This window comes from Sceloporus occidentalis, unplaced genomic scaffold, assembly GCF_023333645.1.
Source record: "Sceloporus occidentalis isolate IW3139 unplaced genomic scaffold, rSceOcc1.0.p SCAF_123, whole genome shotgun sequence".
NCBI lineage: Eukaryota > Metazoa > Chordata > Lepidosauria > Squamata > Phrynosomatidae > Sceloporus > Sceloporus occidentalis.
In genome coordinates, this window is record NW_028317103.1 from 1,194,665 (window position 1) to 1,214,136 (window position 19,472).

Below are 19,472 nucleotides of genomic sequence, written 5' to 3' on the forward strand. Positions count from 1 at the left end.
GCACATATGACCCCAGGCTTGCCACTTGATATGCCTTATACCTCCTATATACCGCTCTGCCCCTGATATGCCACTCTGCCGATGTATACCCCAGACTTGCCCTCCGTGCTCCAGACTTCCTGGTATCTAGTGGAGCCAGCCGATGGACATCTGCGCAATGCACATACACAACCTCTGCTGCTGTCTGGCACTTCCGCTAGGGCTTCTATGACGTGCCAGAAGGTCATGTCATGATGGCGCTCTGTCATAGAAGCACTGATGGAAGTGATGGGCAGCAGCAGAGGTTGTTTTCTCATCACACAGGCATCCACTGGCTGCCAGAGATGAGGATCTAGGTCCCCTGCAGAGCTGCAGGGATCTTATAGTCAGACCTTTATTTGAGGTCAGAATATAAGACGGCCTCGATTATAAGACTGTGACGATACGGACACCTAGAGCAGCCTCTCCCCCAGGATGTATCGTCCAGAAGGGAGCGTTGCTGAGACCAGGGTCAAGTGAGTGACTATATCTCCCTCAGAATGCTGGTCTCAGTAGGGGAAACTTCTGGAGCAAAGCTGAAGTGTCAGTAGTCGGTAGCAGGGTTTGACATGAGCTGGGGAAGGCACCGAGTCCTTTACCCACTGGAGAGGGAGGCAGGTATTGATCCATTTGCCTCCAAGTACAGCCTTTACAGAGGCTGCCAAGTGTTAAGCTCAATGCTGACAGATCCGAAGACTTTGCCCCAACCATCCCCAGAAATCCACACACACACACACCAAACTCTTGGGGAAGACTTCTCTGTTTATTGCAAGGTTATATAAGAAACAAGCGGTAGGTAAAACACTACAAACAACCCAGTACTTTGTATACAAAAGGAAAGTTAACATAAAAACTCAGGCATTTAATTACATCCTGAGATACAATACACACCACAACAAAGGATCAATAACATCACCTCAAGATAATGGCAGTGTAAACAGGAAACAGCACCAACAAACATAAAAGGGATTATACAAAGAAGGAACATCAGTTTGAAAATACAAAATACACATTAACCCTATTATGCCCACAAGTCTTAGACTGCTACCATCACAAAGACGAGGGGTATTTTTTGGAGCGTTTGCTCTGAAAAAAGCTTGTTTTATATTCAAGCAAATATGGTAATTCAGTAAAAATACTGTAAATAAATGTAAACATTACATTTTGATTTCACTTTAATTCTTCACGTGCTAAAATTACATAATGATAGTGTGCATGTAATTGCTTCATTTATGTTGATAACTTTAGTTATACCTAATCTGTAATATTTGATATTTTGAAAGGTATAGGTTTATTGAATTTGACTTGTAATCTTGTACTTCCTTTTAAGTATTTTTCCTTTATATCTTTCAGGGTGATGAAATGAAAAGGATTGGGATATCTCCCATCCCAATGATGGACAGAGATAAAAAGGATGAAATTCCCCAAGGCCAGGTATGCATGTATTGCATCTATGTCTATCTTTTCTGTATGATTGTGCCCAATACCTTATGCATCAAGAGATGCACTTCCAGGGGCATACTATATAAACATGTAACTTGTCTTGTATCATCAAATATATAAATATTGTTAATGGCTAATTTAGCAAATAATTTTAAGATATGGTAAAAGTTTAAATGTCCTTACTACTTCTATTTCTTTCCCATTAATGTTGTATCAGTAGTTTCTGAAGACAGTTAAGTACATGGCTATATGATTACAGATGCCCTGCATTATACAATGCTCCAGCTCTGGAAGTTACAAGCCCCAAGTTATTTACAGGCATCCAAAAAAATTGTGTGCCAGGAACCAGTCCAAAACAAGTAACTGATGGGAGTCTTAGTTCTCGCAGACATATCAGCATCTATGTGGCTATGTAGGTTGGTGCCCTGACTTCTAACCCCAAGGTTTGAGAAATACTATCTCTTCAAAACTGGGATCTTGGATATTTACTGAAGATCCTGCGACAGTGTTGAAATGTATTGATTAGTTCATCCTTTATCATTATCACTTTGTCACTATAATGGATGCTGGACCCCTATTACAGAAATATTATTGGGACTGCAATTTGTAGGGATAATTATGATCAAGAATATGAAAAAAACAATATTTTATCAAAATCTGTAAAATTATGGCGTTATTAATTATTGTAGGGCCACACCCACAACATTAATTTAAAGAGATACTTTTTTTTAGATTTTATCTTTGATCCTAGGTTCTTGCAGATCACCCTTAAATATATAATTTAAAACTATACATTATACAACTATAGTTATTCAAAATATAATTTATTGTGAAGACAAAAAAATATAAAAAATATCTATGATCTGGGTGCAGTATAAAATATAAAACCGAAAAATGAGCTTTAAAACATGAAAATATAGCATGCCATAGAATACAGTGTATTATTGATCAGTTAGGTATTAATTACTGGCTCATGGATTTAACACAAACAATGATGCAACAAGTTAAACATACCCATAAACATCCCATGGTCATCAAAATGATACCACCTTATATAAACAGCATGTGTTAGCAGTGTCAGGGGTAGACTAAGACCATTCAGGGCAACAAAAAGTCATACCACCCATGATGATGCCCCTCCCTTAAACATGCCCTATCATGACCACAACTCTTCCTGGTTAAGCCTTCCCTTGTGGTCACATCCCCACATATCTAATGTTCAATATTTGTCTGACTTAATCAAAGCTATGCTCCTGTTCACAATATACTGAGTCAGACATTGACAGTGTGTCAGTGCACCAGACCCCGACACAGTGACTCACCTTAGTACCCGCTACTGTGTCCATCTACTCCTGTCGTCCCCTGACACAGTGGTACAACATAAGTCCCATGACTATAAACTGTGCCAGGCACTAATTGTGGTACACCACAATACCCATTGCTATATACTGAGAAAGACATTGACTGTGTAACAGCATAACTATCGTCACTATATACTTTTAATAGGTGCACAACAAACTGGAAAATCTGAAATATACTAAGGCCGTTCAGATTTCACAGACTGGTTTTCATCTAACAGACAGTAGTATACTCTGGGAAATCTGACCATATATTGCCCTGATTAGCATATTACAATTATATAATCTATGAAAATATATAAATTCAAATGGCTCCTAAAAGGAAAAACCTTCAAACCAGAATAAACTGAAAGCTATAAATGTATTTTATTCGCAAAACCAGACCTAACAAATGGACTCCTTGATCATGTCTAATACATATTGCGCTCCAGAGGATACCATGCCGGGTTCCTCAAATTAACCCCTTAATGACCCGGACCGTCATGACTTTAAACGGGTGCAGAAAGCAACACCGCGATCGGCATCTGGGGCCGTGTCTGGCCCCCCCTGGCGGCGGACGCCAGTTTTAGAAGAGTTTACGTTTTAAAACCTCAAAGGTGCTCGCAAGGCATTCAGCGTCACTCCCACCCCAGGACATTTTAACACAAAGAATGCACACGAATATTCGCCCAAACCGTACACAGGAAGGGGCGAATATTCACGGAATACAAAGATTTCCCCCCCCACAAAGACGAACGCAAAGACGAACACAAAGAGTTGGCCGGCGCCCAAGTCTACTTTTCATGTTGATCGTCAGAGGTCATAGCTAATTCCTGCAATGCCCTAATCTGCAAAATCCACTCCCTGAAAGAAGGAGGAAGAGGATTTTTCCAATGTATTGGAATCAATACTTTTGCTGCATTCAGAAGATGGGGTATGATTGACTTTTTATAACTAGAGATTGATCGGGTAGTGTAAAAAAAAGTTTGTGGTGGCACTCCCACCACAAATGCAAAAAGGTTCCCACACGTCCTTGTATCTCCAACACGTATTGGGCAGGTCTGGGAAAATGTTATGAAGAGCCTCAGGAGTCTGATACCATCAAGAAAGAAGCTTATATGAGATTTCTTGTATCTTTGTACTACGGGAACATTTGTGGGAGAGGAGAAAAATCTTTTCCCAGTCTCTTTGATCGAGAGTGATTTGTAAGGCTTGTTCGAAATGGGAGACAGATTTAGGAATTTCTTATTCGGTGGAGATATGGTCCTCAGCATAAAGATATGTAGTGCAAAATCAAGTATTTTTAAGGCTCAAGTTTCCAGCCCCAGAGAAAAATAAAATAAGTTAGTGGGGCTAATGAGGTAAGGTAAGTGTATGTGGCACAGGTTGTTAGAATCAACTTATAAATGTAAGTGATGGTGCTCAGACAAGTTTATATTATATTTAATATAATGTAGTATGGTCGGGTGAGGCATATGCTGAAAAGATACTGCCAGCCTCAGCTCTGCCCTGTTTTAACTATAGTGGAAGTCAATACGCACTCTAAAACATTGAGAAAACAAGTAGGTGCACTGACTGAAAGCCAGAACAATCTCTTAGCTTCCAAACAGCTGTTGCCAGATACAAAATAAAATTCCGCAAGCTTCAGAAAGGAGAGACGCCACTGGTGAACATAGAGACAAGCCCCTAACTGCTGCTTGACTGAATACAGAACAAACACACAGAGGGAATTAGCAAGGAAGCTGCTAGAAGGATCAAGGAATAGAAACTGGGCAGACTAACACGTTTATAATTAAATTGAAAATGGAAGCACATCACAATACAATAAAGATTAATAAATGTAATACAATAAAAGACAAACAAAAGAAAATATTACTAAAGATCAGAGTAAAATAATTTAAATACTCAAAATAAAAGCAATGGTATTAAAATTACTTTTGCTAATAGGATTCTAGTAGGGATTGTTATAATAAAGATTGTACTTAGCATTGTGGGAGCAGGAGAAGAAAAGCATATGATGTTGCGATATTAACTTTTTAAAAATAAAATTGGTTTCGACAAAGTGTAATCCAGCTAGTTTCAGTAAAGAGTCAGTAAAGGTTTGAGCATAATACGAGCCCCTTGCGTTTCATGAAAGCATTTATATTCTATAAACCTCCCACAGCTTTACAATAAAAATGTAATCAGCTCACATCATATTAAATAGTATGTTATATAGTGTAGAACAGGTTATTTTTTCTCACTAAATGCTTAGGTTTCGGTTATTCTTATATCCTTCCAGTTGTATTTTTTTTTTTATGATTTTGTATCAGACTTAAATGTTTTGGGTTTTCTTCTAACATTATTTAACCCCTTAAGGACAATGGGCAGTTCCTAAACCCATTGAAAACAATGCATTTTGAGCCTGTACATGTACGGGCTTTGTCATTAAGGGGTTAATGCATTATGTTTGTCTATAAATGCCATCAACACAATTTTTTCTTTACAGATGGGATTCTACAATGCAGTAGCCATTCCATGTTACGCAGCTCTTGCACAGATTTTTCCATCCACACAACCACTTCTTCAGGGATGCAGGTAACAAATATCTGCAGATTTTGGAAAATTCAATCTATATTTATGCATGGAACTCTATAAAACAATCCTTGTTCATTCCTGAATGTATGTGGCAAAACAGAAATGACGGTGTGCTAGGCAAAGTTTGTAACAGATGCCAACACAATAGACCTATTCAGGATTCTAAAATGCTTACTAAAAATGTATGGTTATGTTATAAATAGTATAAATATAGCATAGGTTGTTTGTTTTTTTAAGATCTTACCATGGAGTGTATAACTCTTCTTAATCCATTGCTTAAACATTCAAGGTTACAGTCAAAGCATATTTAAGCTTGCATACCACTTCACAACAGGTTTAGAAATTACTTGTAACTTGTGTATGAAGCATCTGCTGCCCAAACTATAAAATAATGATACGGAAAGGTAATTACCTGGCTCTTTAACCCCTTAAGGACCAGGTTGTTTTTATTTTTTTTGTACCCTTTGGGACCACAGCTTTTTTAACACTTTTGCGGTGCTCGTGTTTAGATGTAATTTAAATTTCACCCATTTAGTGTACCCACACAAGTTATGTATTGGTTTTTTTTCAGGACAAGAAGGGCTTTCTTCAGATACATACTTTTGATCAAATCCATGGGCATAGGAACCCCTAAAAATCTGGGGGGCAGCATTTTCCCCATCAGATCCCCACTTTCTCCCCATCTCTCACACTATCTACCCCCCTCTCCATCTTCTCACACTATCTACCCCCTCTCCCCCTTTCTTACTATCTACCCCCTCCCTACCCTCCCTTCTCACACTATCTACCCTCTCCCTACCCCCTTCTCACTAGCTACCCTCTCCCTATCGCCCCCTTCTCACTAGCTACCCTCTTCCTACCGCCCCCTTCACACTAGCTACACTCTCCCTACCCCCCTTCTCACCAGCTACCCTCTCCCTACCCCCCTTCTCACTAGCTACCCTCTCCCTACCCCCCCTTCTCACTAGCTACCCTCTCCCTACCCCCCTTCTCACTAGCTACCCTCTCCCTACCCCCCTTCTCACTGTCTACCCCAGGGGTGTCCAAGTTTTTTCTGCAGTGGGCCACTTCATCAGAATTGTATATGTGCGTGGGCCGCACTCATTTTTCACTGTGAGAAAATATGGCCTTTAATAAAATATGTTCTGGGGCTAGAAAGTTTTGTGACTACAAATTCAGGACTCAGGATAATTAAAAATGAAATAGTTCTATTTATTCTAGGGATGCACCAAAATGAAAATTCTGGACCAAAACATTCACGGTTCACTTAGCCAAAACCGAAAATGACCCCCCACCTTTAAAAATAATAATAAAAACTCACATTTTTAATAAAAGCAACACACCACAATTGGGCAAAAAAAATTACTAATATGACTTGGCATGATAGGAGTGTGATTGTTAACAGCAACACTCCTATCATACCCAGGCAGCCAGTACATGCTGGTACAGGGTGGCTGTAAGTGATGTGCAGACCCCATATTGCTGGCAGCATCAATACACAAGATGGGCAGCTAGCTAGGTTTCAACATGTACTGGCTGACTTGGCATGATAGGAGTGTGATTGCTAACAGCAATCACAGTCCCATCATGCCTAGGTTCCAGCACTTACACATCCAACCAGTAAATGCTGGAACCAAGGCATGATGGGACTGTGATTGCTGTTAGCAATCACACTCCTATCATGCCAAGTCAGCCAGTACATGCTGGTACATGGTGGCTGTAAGTGATGTGCAGACCCCATACTGCTGGCAGCATCAATACACAAGGGGGGCAGCTAGCTAGGTTTCAGCATGTACTGGCTGACTTGGCATGATAGGAGTGTGATTGCTAACAGCAATCACAGTCCCATCATGCCTAGGTTCCAGCACTTACACATGCTATCACACACACACTCATTCATTCATATACTCATTCATTCACAGATTCATTCCCTCAATCACACATACTGATTCAAACATTCCTATGCCCATGATCAAATATGATGGAAAATGTAAAAAAACACTTTTCACTGTTATTTGAAAAATCTTTTACTCTTCTAAAAAAGCTAATGAAAAAACCTGATTCTACTATTTGTCCTGCATTTAGAAATACCCAATGTTTTTATTGCTTTTTTCTGCAAGTTATTGGGCAATAAGTACAAGTGGCTTATTTCAAAACCAATTATTTTCCAAATCTGGTCATTCTGCCCCATGTGCTATTTCAGGTATCTTTAAAGCCGGCCAATGCAATTTACCCCATCAAACCATATATTTTTGAAGACTAGACACCCAAGAGTATTTTAAATGCTGGTATTTTAACCCTTTCTATGCACTAATTTTACTACCACCTTTTGTCAAACTTTGTGGTAGCAATTAATTTTATGTTTTTATCACGAGAATTGCACATCAGGTATGGATTTACATTTCCTGGTGTATGTCACTTTGTGTTCAGCAACATCTCCCGAGTACAGTGATACCCCCCATTTGGGTTTGTCAGTTGTTTAGGGGCTTAAAGGCCACATTTAGGAAGTGCACATTTGTTAACTTGGAACTTTGACATCTGGTCCTACTGCCCCTATGTCCTAAGTGGGCCATCTTTGAAGCCGGCTAATTCAATTTACTCCATCAAACCATATATTTTTAAAAACTAGACACCCCAGGGTGTTTCAAATGGTGGTATTTTAACACTTTCCATGCACTTATTTTACCACCAGCGTTTGGTTTACAGCTCCTGGTATATGTCAATGTACAACACCCCAATATGTGTTCAGCAACACTTTTGATTACAGTAATATCACCCATGCATGGGTTTGCCTGGTGTTTGGGGGCTAAAGGGAAGTGCAGTCTTTTTCCATTTTGGTCAGTCTGTGCCTATGCCCTACCTATGTCCGGCAACTCCAATTTACCCCATGAAATCGTTCATTTTTTAAATTAGACACCCCTTGGGTATTTGAAATGCTTTTATTTTAACTTTTTCCATGTCAAGAATTTTGGGAAGATACAGTGCTAATTTTAGCACTTGCTCATAATAATAAACTTTATTTTTTTATTGTATTCTTTTTGGACTTTTTTTATATTTTGGTGGAACTGGAGTACCTGTATTCAACCTGCATGGGGAGCCAAAGTTCTTACGAGGGTCCGCAGAGACGCTCTAGCTAATTTTCCCAACTTTTTTTTAAAGGACGCGCCGCCATTTTGCCAGTGGCAAAGTCTCTTGCAGTGGCGGTTGTGACCCCTCTCCGGAGCGGTCACAGCGCGTCCTGGGGTGTGTGTTTCATGTTGCTGAATGCCTCACTATCGAGGCATTTCAGTGACACCATTTAAGTTTAGGAGGCGATTGTTGATTGCCTCCTAACACTTTTAAAATGGGCATCCACCACCATACAGTTTATGGCAGACATTGACACCCCGGGGAGGGGCGATCTCTGTGTTGCTGAATGCCTCGACATTGAGGCATTACAGCAACGCCGTTTAAGCGAAGATAGGATCACTTTCTAAGCTTGTTTAATGAAAAGGACCTTATGAGGTTAAGTAATATAGGGAATGGGAGAAACAAATGAAAAACTTATAGCTAAGTGTTTTCTACTTGCTTTACAACAGTAATGGCTCCATAGTTTTGTCTTTCAGTTGAGGATGACAACATACTGGATAGTAAAATACCTTCTGGAAAACAAAACAATGCATGATAAAATGTACTAACTCCGATCACTTCTGCTCAAACCTTATTCCCTGTGTTCATGAAACCTCCAGTTAAGTAATACACTCTTACATGAAATGTTTCCACCATCTGGTTTCACCTTTTATCAGTCAGTTCTGGTTCTTTGAAACATATTTTCATTTGGTACATTATATACTAACAAATCACTTGAAATTGCAATATTTTCTATCATATCTGCTCTCAACATCTCACTATAATACACTGCTATAATGTATGCAATAGAAATATATTCTCCACACAATATCATTTGTATTGTGCAGGATTCAAAATAAGAATTTCAGAGGTTGTATGGATATCATCAGCAATCAAAAGGCACATTTGTGATGTAAACAAGTGGTTTTCAAACTTTTTCCTGTGGCCCAGTACAATAATATCACAAGGGAACATTTTCAAGAATAAAATGTGCAGGTATCACTTCAAAGGTAAAACCTGTTAACTAAAATCCGTTTAAAGTCAGATCAAAGCACCAGACCCTCATACACCACTGTCTTATTCCCATGCATTGAGGCTGAATTGCCCAGGTACACTTTCCTTCACATGTGAAGTTTTTGTCTAGTGTTCTACGTACAAATTTTTTTAAATCAATATACAGTACAGTATAATAATAAAATGAATAGTGGTCCCCATCAGTTTACTCCCCCCAGTCACCACACTCTATTGCTTTGAAATTTTATTTAAATATGAATTTGAACCAACATATTGTCCAAATGTATGATGTGATTAGATATTCTGTAGAATATACCGTATTTGCTCCATTATAAGACAACCACCCAAAATTTGAATATTAATTTATGAAAAAAAGTAAAGGCCTAAATATAAGACTACCCTATAGGAAAAAAGTTTTGCAAGTTAATAATTAATGTAAAGTATTTTTTCATATTTATGCCTTATACCCCCTTATATGCCTTATACCCCGTTATATGCCTTATACCCTGCTATACCACTCTGCTCCCAGATATACATTATACCCCTATATGCCACTCTGCACCCAGATCATCACACAGACATTCACCGGCTGCCAGGGAGGAGCATCCAGGTCCCCTGCAGCGCTGCGGGGATCTGGATTTTAGTCTTATAGTCAGACCTCTATTTTAGTATAAGACAAGGGGTATTTTTCAGAGCATTTGTTCTGAAAAAAACCTCGTCTTATAATCGAGCAAATACGGTAATAATTGAAAATGTTCCTTTTGTTTAGTGTTCTACATGCAAAATATGTTTCAATTGAATATACAGTACAGTATAATAATACCTTTTCATTTGTACTTTTATCCCCCATTCCTTACTATGTACAGAGTGGGGAAATACTCTAGGGAAGATAATTGTTTATCAAAAAAAGAATACAAAGAGAACATAATGTCATACCAAGAAAATGTTGAAGAGAAGAAAAAATTAGTCATTCGCAGCAAAAAAAGGGATTTTACTATCTAGAGAGATCATTTTATCAAAAAAGTTGGCCCTTTAACCCCTTAATGACCAAAGGTCGCTTTCTTCACTTTTAACTGTGTTGCTGTATGGCCTCAGTGTTCACCAAACACCAAAATCTGCTCCAGGGAGCATGTGTGATCTTTCCCCGGGGCGTCAACATCGACCATATAGAATAAGGCATCGGACACCTAATTTAAAAGAGTTTAGGAGACTATTAACTTAAATGTTGCTGAAATGCATCCTGAGAACTCTGGGCTCTGCATTCAACCTTGCAAGTCAATGGAGATCAGCTTTCTAATCACAACGTAATTAGTAAAATATATAAAAACCACATTTTAAAAATTAGAAACAAATAAAAATTAAATGAAAAAATAAATAAATAAAAATGTGGTAACATGTAAAAATAGTTATCCAGTAATGTCACTATTAGTGGAACCATCTACTTCCAACAAAATGTTAAAAAAGACCAAAAATACAAAAAAAAAGGTTATTTTTATGAGCATTGTCTCTTCTCAAAAATCCTGGCATGGCAAGAGTTAAAATACTAACATTTGAAATACCCATGGGGTGTCTAGTTTCAAAAAATGTGTGATTTGATGGGGTAAATTTAATTGTCCGGGTTCGAAGATGACCCAAACAGGACATGGGCACAGGCTGAGCAGATGTCAAAATGAAAGGAATAAAATGTGCACCTCCCAAATAGTCCAACAAACCTATGCATGGGTGGTATCACTGTACTCGGTAGATGTTGCTGAACACATATTGGGGTGTTGTTTGTCAGTGACATATGTCAATAGCTGTAAATTCATACCTGAAGTACAATTTGTGTGGAGAAAATAATACACAAAAATTGACTACCACAAATTTTGACAAAAGCTGGTGGTATATTCATTGTGCGGAAAGGGTTTGCCCTTTATAAAAAAAAAAGCATTAAAACATTAGGTTTTTTCAAACTCAGGACTAATATTAGAATCTACTTAGCAGGCTTTTTTATTAGCTTTTTTAGGTGAGTAACAGGTTTTTCAAAAATATTTTCACCATATTTTATTATAGCAAATTTGATTATATGATCAAAAAATGGTATCTAAAGAAAGCCTGTCTTGTTCTGAAAAAAACAATATATAAGTTACTTGGGTACACAAAATGAAATATAAGTTCATTACAGCTAAACACAAGCACTGCAAAAATGTTAAAACAGCATTGGTCACGAAGGGTAGAAAAAGAAAAAAAAAGCAGCCTGGTCCTGAAAGGGATTAAAGAAAACTGTTTGGAAATTAAATTTATGGGACATACCAAGATATTTAGGACAATGCTATGCTTGCAACTTTGTGGGAACAGTTTGGGGAAGGCCCTTTTCTATTCCAGCATGACAATGCCTTTGTGCACAAAGCAAGGTCCATATAGAAATAGGTGAGTTTGGTGTGGAAGAATTTGACTGGTCCCGCAAAGAGCCCTAACCTCAACCCCATCGAACAAATTTAGGGTGAGCTGGAAGATTGTGAGCCAGGCCTTCTCACCCAACATCAGTGCATGACCACACAAATGCTCTACTGGATGATTGGGCAAAAAAATCTCCACAGAAATGCTCCTAAATCTTGTGGGGAGCCTTCCCATAGGAGTGGAAGCTTGTTTAGCTGCAAAGGGGGGGGCAATTGTGTATTAATGTCTATGCATTTAAAATGTGATGTCATAAAAGTCACTGTGGATTTAACCCCTTCGCGACCTTTGCCGGTTCAGGACCGTCATGACATGAAGGTCACTAAATGACCTTTGACGGTCCTGAACCGTCAAAAAGTAAAATAAGCTTAGAAAGTGATCAACGATCACTTTCTTCGCTTAAACGGCGAGATCGAGATCGGCATCGGGGGCCATGTCTGGCCCCTCCCGGAGGCGTCAACAGCCGCCATACATTGTATGGCGGCGGACGCCCGTTTTAAAAGCGTTTAGGAGGCGATCAACGATCGCCTCCTAAACTTAAATGGTGTCGCTGGAATGCCTCGATCAGGAGGCATCCAGCGACACCAAACACTTACCTCTGGGTGGGCTGTGACCGCTCCGGAGAGCGGTCACAGCCGCCGCTGCCGGTGATCTTCGCCATCAAGCAAGATGGCGGCGGCCCGGGAAATAAAACAATAAAGACGAAAAAGTTCGCTAGAGGGTCTCCAGACCCTCTAGAGAACTGGCTCCACTTGCTGGTTGAATACAGGTACTGCATTCAACCATGCAAGTCAATGGAGCCCAGCTTTCTAATCACTATGTGATTAGTAAAATATTCAAAAAAAATAAAAATAAATAAAAAAATTGAAAAAAAAATTAAAAAAAAATGTGCTAACATTTAAAAATTATTATGCAGTGATGTCACTAGATGAACCATCCAGTACCAGAAAAATGTGTAAAAAAAAATATAAAAAAAGTATTAAAAAAATAAAATAAAATTAAAAAATAAAGTTTATTATTTTGAGCAAGTGCTAAAATTTCTCAAAAATCTCAACAAAGAGTTAAAAAAAAAGCACTTCAAATACCCAAGGGGTGTCTAATATATAAAAAAAATGGCTGATGGGGTAAATTGGAGTGGCCTAGCTCAAAGATAGGGCATAGGTACAGACTGACCAAAATGGAGAAAAAAAGCGCACTTCCCAAATGTGGCATTTTAAATCTGAAACAACCCGACAAACCCATGCATGTCGGGTATCACTGCACTCAGGAGATGTTCCTGAACACACATTGGGGTGTTGTTTGACAGTGGCATATACCAGGACCTGTATATCTATAACTAAAGTACAATTTGTGTGAAAAAAAAATAAAAAAAATTACTATTACAAAGTTTGACAAAGTGTAGTTCTATAATTGGTGCATGGAAAGGGTTAAAATAACAGCATTTGGAATACCCTGGGGTGTCTAGTTTTCAAAAATATATGGTTTGAATGGGTTAAATTGAGTTAACCGGCTTCAAAGATATTCCAAAGAGGAGAGGGAGGCACAATGACCAAATGACCACCTGAATTACGCATGCCCCAAAAGTAGCCTTTTACCAGCCAAACAATCTGACAAACCCATGCATGTGGGGTATCGCTGTACTCAGGAGATGTTGCTGAACACACATTGGGGTGTTGTTTGACAGTGACATATACCAGCACCTGTATATCTATAACTAAAGTACAATTTGTGTGGAAAAAAAAAATAAAAAAAATTACTATTACAAAGTTTGACAAAGTGTAGTTCTATAATTGGTGCATGGAAAGGGTTAAAATAACAGCATTTGGAATACCCTGGGGTGTCTAGTTTTCAAAAATATATGGTTTGAATGGGTTAAATTGAGTTAACCGGCTTCAAAGATGTTCCAAAGAGGAGATGGAGGCAGACTGACCAGATTTGTTAAAAAAGATTTGGAAATCATAAAACGCTGCTTGTACTTATTGCCCTATAACTTACAAAAAAACAGCAAAAAAACATAAAAACATTGGGTATTTCTAAACTCAGGACAAGTAGTAGAATCTATTTAGCTAGTTTTTTTACTTGCTTTTTTAGGTGAGTAAAAGATTTTTCAAATAAAAGTCATAAAATGTGTTTTTTTTTCAATTTTTCACCATGTTTTTTTAATTTTTTTATAGTAAATAAGATGATACGATCAAAATAATGGTATCTGAAGAAAGCCCATCTTGTCCTGAAAAAAACAATATATAACTTATGTGGGTACACTAAATGGGTGAGGAGAAAATTACAGCTGAACACAAGCACCACAAAAGTGTCAAAACAGCCTCGGTCCCACAGGGTACAAAACGAAAAATGAGCCCGGTCCTTAAGGGGTTAAGGGTAAGGTGTCCCTTTACTTTTGTCCATATAGTGTGTGTATACTTACACTATATGACCAAAAAATGTGGACATCCTTCCTAATTATGGAGTTTAGGTATTTCAGACACACTCATTGTTAATGTTTGGTTGGTTTGTTAACCCCTTAAGGACCGGGCTAATTTTTCGTTTTGTACCCTGTGGGACCGAGGCTGTTTTGACACTTTTGTGGTGCTTGTGTTCAGCTGTAATTTTCTCCTCACCCATTTAGTGTACCCACATAAGTTATATATTGTTTTTTTCAGGACAAGATGGGCTTTCTTCAGATACCATTATTTTGATCGTATCATCTTATTTACTATAAAAAAAATAAAAAAAACATGGTGCAAAATTGAAAAAAAAACACATTTTATGACTTTTATTTGAAAAATCTTTTACTCACCTAAAAACGCAAGTAAAAAAACTAGCTAAATAGATTCTACTACTTGTCCTGAGTTTAGAAATACCCAATGTTTTTATGTTTTTTTGCTGTTTTTTGTAAGTTATAGGGCAATAAGTACAAGCAGCGTTTTATGATTTCCAAATCTTTTTTAACAAATCTGGTCAGTCTGCCTCCATCTCCTCTTTGGAACATCTTTGAAGCCGGTTAACTCAATTTAACCCATTCAAACCATATATTTTTTAAAACTAGACACCCCAGGGTATTCCAAATGCTGTTATTTTAACCCTTTCCATGCACCAATTATAGAACTACACTTTGTCAAACTTTGTAATAGTAATTTTTTTTTTTTTTTTTCTCACACAAATTGTACTTTAGTTATAGATATACAGGTCCTGGTATATGCCACTGTCAAACAACACGCCAACGCCAGGAACATCTCCTGAGTACAGCGATACCCCACATGCATGGGTTTGTCGGGTTGTTTCAGATTTAAAATGCCACATTTGGGAAGTGCGCTTTTTTCTCCATTTTGGTCAGTCTGTACCTATGCCCTATCTTTGAGCTAGGCCACTCCAATTTACCCCATCAGCCATTTTTTTTATATATTAGACACCCCTTGGGTATTTGAAGTGCTTTTATTTTAACTCTTTGTTGAGATTTTTGAGAAATTTTAGCACTTGCTCAAAATAATAAACTTTATTTTTTAATTTAATTTTATTTTTTTAATACTTTTTTTATATATTTTTTTACACATTTTGCTGGTACTGGATGGTTCATCAAGTGACATCACTGCATAATTATTTTTAAATGTTAGCACATTTTTTTTAATTTTTTTTTCCATTTTTTATTTATTTTATTTTTTTTGAATATTTTACTAATCACATAGTGATTAGAAAGCTGGGCTCCATTGACTTGCATGGTTGAATGCAGTACCTGTATTCAACCAGCAAGTGGAGCCAGTTCTCTAGAGGGTCTGGAGACCCTCTAGCGAACTTTTTCGTCTTTATTGTTTTATTTCCCGGGCCGCCGCCATCTTGCTTGATGGCGAAGATCACCGGCAGCGGCGGCTGTGACCGCTCTCCAGAGCGGTCACAGCCCACCCAGAGGTAAGTGTTTGGTGTCGCTGGATGCCTCCTGATCGAGGCATTCCAGCGACACCATTTAAGTTTAGGAGGCGATCGTTGATCGCCTCCTAAACGCTTTTAAAACGGGCGTCCGCCGCCATACAATGTATGGCGGCTGTTGACGCCCCGGGGAGGGGCCAGACATGGCCCCCGATGCCGATCTCGGCCTTGCTGAATGCCTCGACATCGAGGCATTGCAGCAAGGCCGTTTAAGCGAAGAAAGTGATCCTTGATCACTTTCTAAGCTTATTTAATTTTTTGACGGTTCAGGACCGTCAAAGGTCATTTAGTGACCTTCTTGTTATGACGGTCCTGAACCGGCAAAGGTCGCGAAGGGGTTAAATATCTCAATTACTCAATTACTTTCAGCTGGTGTTTAGGTGATTTAGTCCGTGACTTCTTGGAATTTTCATTGAAAATGGGTAACATAGTATATTTTGTGGCATCTGATTCTAATTGAGACTTAGAAATCATTACTTCAACTCGCTTTTGTTAATTCTTTTGTCAACTATAAGGCAACAGTACCACGGTCCACCATTACATTTTTATACTTTGAAAAAGAGCTAATTACATCTTTGCTGGTTGAAAAAAGAGACCCAACTCTTCAACACAGATAATGCAGTTGGACTGACCTTGAGAAACTAAAAAAACTAACATACAGCATTAATCATGATACTGTCACGCACAGCAAGGTCGGAGACACCGGAGTCAGGCAGAACACAAGGGTAGCGAAAACATAGTCAGCAAGCCGAGGTCAGGAGACAAGGAATCAGAATTAACAAGAACACGCCAAGGTAAGGATACTGGAGAGTCAACGTAGTTGTCAGGACTCGGGTGATCAGGTCGGGTAGGAGCCCATGTGCAGGGGATACTTGGGGTTCGGTCTGTAACCCACGGTGCACGATTATAAAAACAAAGACACCACAAGCAGAAATCCAGGTTATGCAATGTATTATATGTATATAATACATATAATACATTGCATAACCTGGATTGTATTATATGTACATAATTGGACAAGCAAATAAGGGTAATACAGTCTGTAAGCAAGAAACCGGACATATGGCAAAATAAATACCGGTAATAAGTATTTTGGCAGGGAGCCCGCTTGGAAGGGCACGAAAGGCACACAGCCCACTTGATCAGGACACAAAGCAGGTAACCAGGAATGGTACAGATGCAGAGCCACAGCAGAAAGGTCCACAGACTTCAATACAAAGGCCCTGACTCCAGGTAACAAGGCCCAGCTGGATGTGTTGACTAGGGCTCAACCCAGGTAACAAGGCACACCTGATCCTAGTAATTGCGTTCTGAGTGCTCCAGAGGGCGGAGGGTGGCCACTAGTGGTAGCAGATTTAAATGCCACAGGTATAAAAAAGCCATGGTTCAGGCAGCGAAAAAGTGGTTCCTGACAGTAGTCGAGGAGCAACTTGAGGTTAAACACAAGAGACAACCGGAGACAACGCGCACTGAGGACTAGCACTATGAACAAAGGCAACCATTAGAGTGCAATGGTATACGACGATCCCGATTATTAGACTACCCCTCAAAATTTGAATACTAATTTAGGGAAAAAAGCCTTAATATAAGACTACCCTATAGGAAATTTTTTTTACTACATTTACTAAATATTAATTCACACGTAAAGTATTTTTTCATATGCCCTGAAAAAATAAATTTCTTGTATTTATTGTATTGTATTTGCCACTCTGCCCCCCCCAGTTATGCACATCTGCCCCAGGGCTTGCCACTCTGCCCCAAGATATGCCTTATACCACCCTATATGCCACTCTGCCCCCCCAGATATGCCTTATAACCCCTATATGTCACTCTGCCCCCGAGATATGCCTTATCCCTCCTTATTTGCCACTCTGGCCCCCAGATATGCCGTATACCACCCTGTTTGCCACTCTGACCCCTGATATGCCTCCCTTAACTTACCAATGCTAGTGGGGGCAGCCGGTGGATGTCTGGCTTCTATCACTGAGCACCAGAAGGTCATGTCACGGAAGTGTCGGCTAGCAGCGGAGGTTGTCTGCGCGCATCGATTAATCGGATAAAAAATGCTTTTTTTTTTTTTTTTTTAATACTCTGGTTTCTCTTCAGACCGAATAAATCTTTCGCCTTTTACTAAAGATTTCCATGGGGAGGAACGACCATGAGTCTTAATCAATTTTTTGATGCCTGGCGTTTGCTGGGCTTAAAAAAAAATGCTTTTTTAGCTGATGCTAGATCTAGGGTAACCAACATGTCCCGAAATTAGTGGCCTCCCCAATTGAATCGCCGTCCTTTTTTTTTTTACGCAGAGGAGAGAGAGGGGCACCAAGCTGTCGCTCATGAATAATTTTTCAGCAACCGCTCGTGCCCCTCACTCTCCTCTGTGAGGCCTCTAACTCGATCGCGGGGCCGGCATTTCATGGTGAGTGTCGGAATATGACATCATCTTCTAGTGCTGGGCACTGAAGCAGCACAAAACGCTGCAGAGCAGCGAGACAGAAGCCTTGCGCTCCCACCACAGGACTTCTGCAAGGTAAGTGAACTTCAAAGGGGGAGGGTAGATAATGAGAAGGGGGGTGAGGGTAGATAGTCAGAAGGGAGAGGGTAGATAGTCAGAAGGGGAGGAGGGGGTAAATAATGAGAGTGGGTAGATAGTAAGAAGGGAGGGAGAGGGGGTAGATAGTGAGTAAGGAAGTAGTAAGAATATTGAAATAAAGAGTGAGAATGAATTAATGTGTGGATAATTTGTCTGAATGAGTGAGTATGAATTAATGTATGGATAAATTGTTTGAATGAGTGGGTGAATGAATGCATTTGTGAGAATGCATTAATGAATATGTGTAAATGATTTGTGTGAATGAGAGAGAGAATAAATGATTGTGTGGATGAATTGCGTGAATGAAAGTGTGAATTAGTGAGTGACTGTAAAAGTGATTGTGTGTATCATAGATGTATAATTAATTTGTAGGAATGCAAAGATGGCACAAGCAGGGTGTTTGAGCCTTGGGGACCAAGATGGCACAGGCAGCGTGTTTTTGAGACAAAGATGGCACAGGCCGGGCTGTTAGGAGACAAAGTTGACTCAGACTGGGCTGTTTGGAGACAAAGATGTCAAGTCCTATGTGTGTTATCTCGGTGCTGGTCAGGTTCTATGTGGGCAGTGTGGACGCCAGGGCTGGCTTTGGGGTGTGAAACCTGTGATCTATGCCTGGAATTTAGGGGGTTTATCTATACCTGTAATGCTGAGTTTTTATGTGAATTCCAATTGATCTAAACCTGCAAATCTGGGTTTTTGTGTTATTCTGTTCATCTATATCTGCTATGCTATGTCTCCATACATTATTTATGTGTACCTGCAAATACAGGGTTTTCATGTCTTATTCAGTTGATCAATACCTGCAATGCTGTTTCTATGTGTTGTTTATTTGATCTATACCCTCAGTGCTGAGTTTATATGTGATTTCCAGTTGATCTATACCTGCAATGCTGGATTTGTTTGTTCTGTTGATCTATACCTGCAAATACATTATTATTGCATACCTGCAAATACAGCATTTGTATGTCTGATTCTGGTTATTTGATCTATACCTTCAGTGCTGAGTTCACAGCAGCGGCTTTGTGTGC

General features: G+C 39.2%; 1 protein-coding gene and 1 non-coding gene across 2 annotated transcripts in view; both read left to right on the plus strand.

Moving 5' to 3' along the window:
• LOC149282087 (cAMP and cAMP-inhibited cGMP 3',5'-cyclic phosphodiesterase 10A-like) overlaps nucleotides 1–19,472 on the plus strand; it is a 314,224-nt gene that overhangs the window by 286,126 nt on the left and 8,626 nt on the right. Inside the window, exons 22-23 of the mRNA XM_089498623.1 lie at nucleotides 1,372–1,452; nucleotides 5,287–5,375. Of these exons, the coding sequence (XP_089354749.1) occupies nucleotides 1,372–1,452; nucleotides 5,287–5,375 (170 nt within the window). The remainder of the gene's footprint in view (nucleotides 1–1,371; nucleotides 1,453–5,286; nucleotides 5,376–19,472) is intronic.
• On the plus strand, nucleotides 17,938–18,052 carry LOC149282088 (U5 spliceosomal RNA). The gene has a single exon (XR_016277989.1). It is a non-coding gene; the product is annotated as a U5 spliceosomal RNA (small nuclear RNA).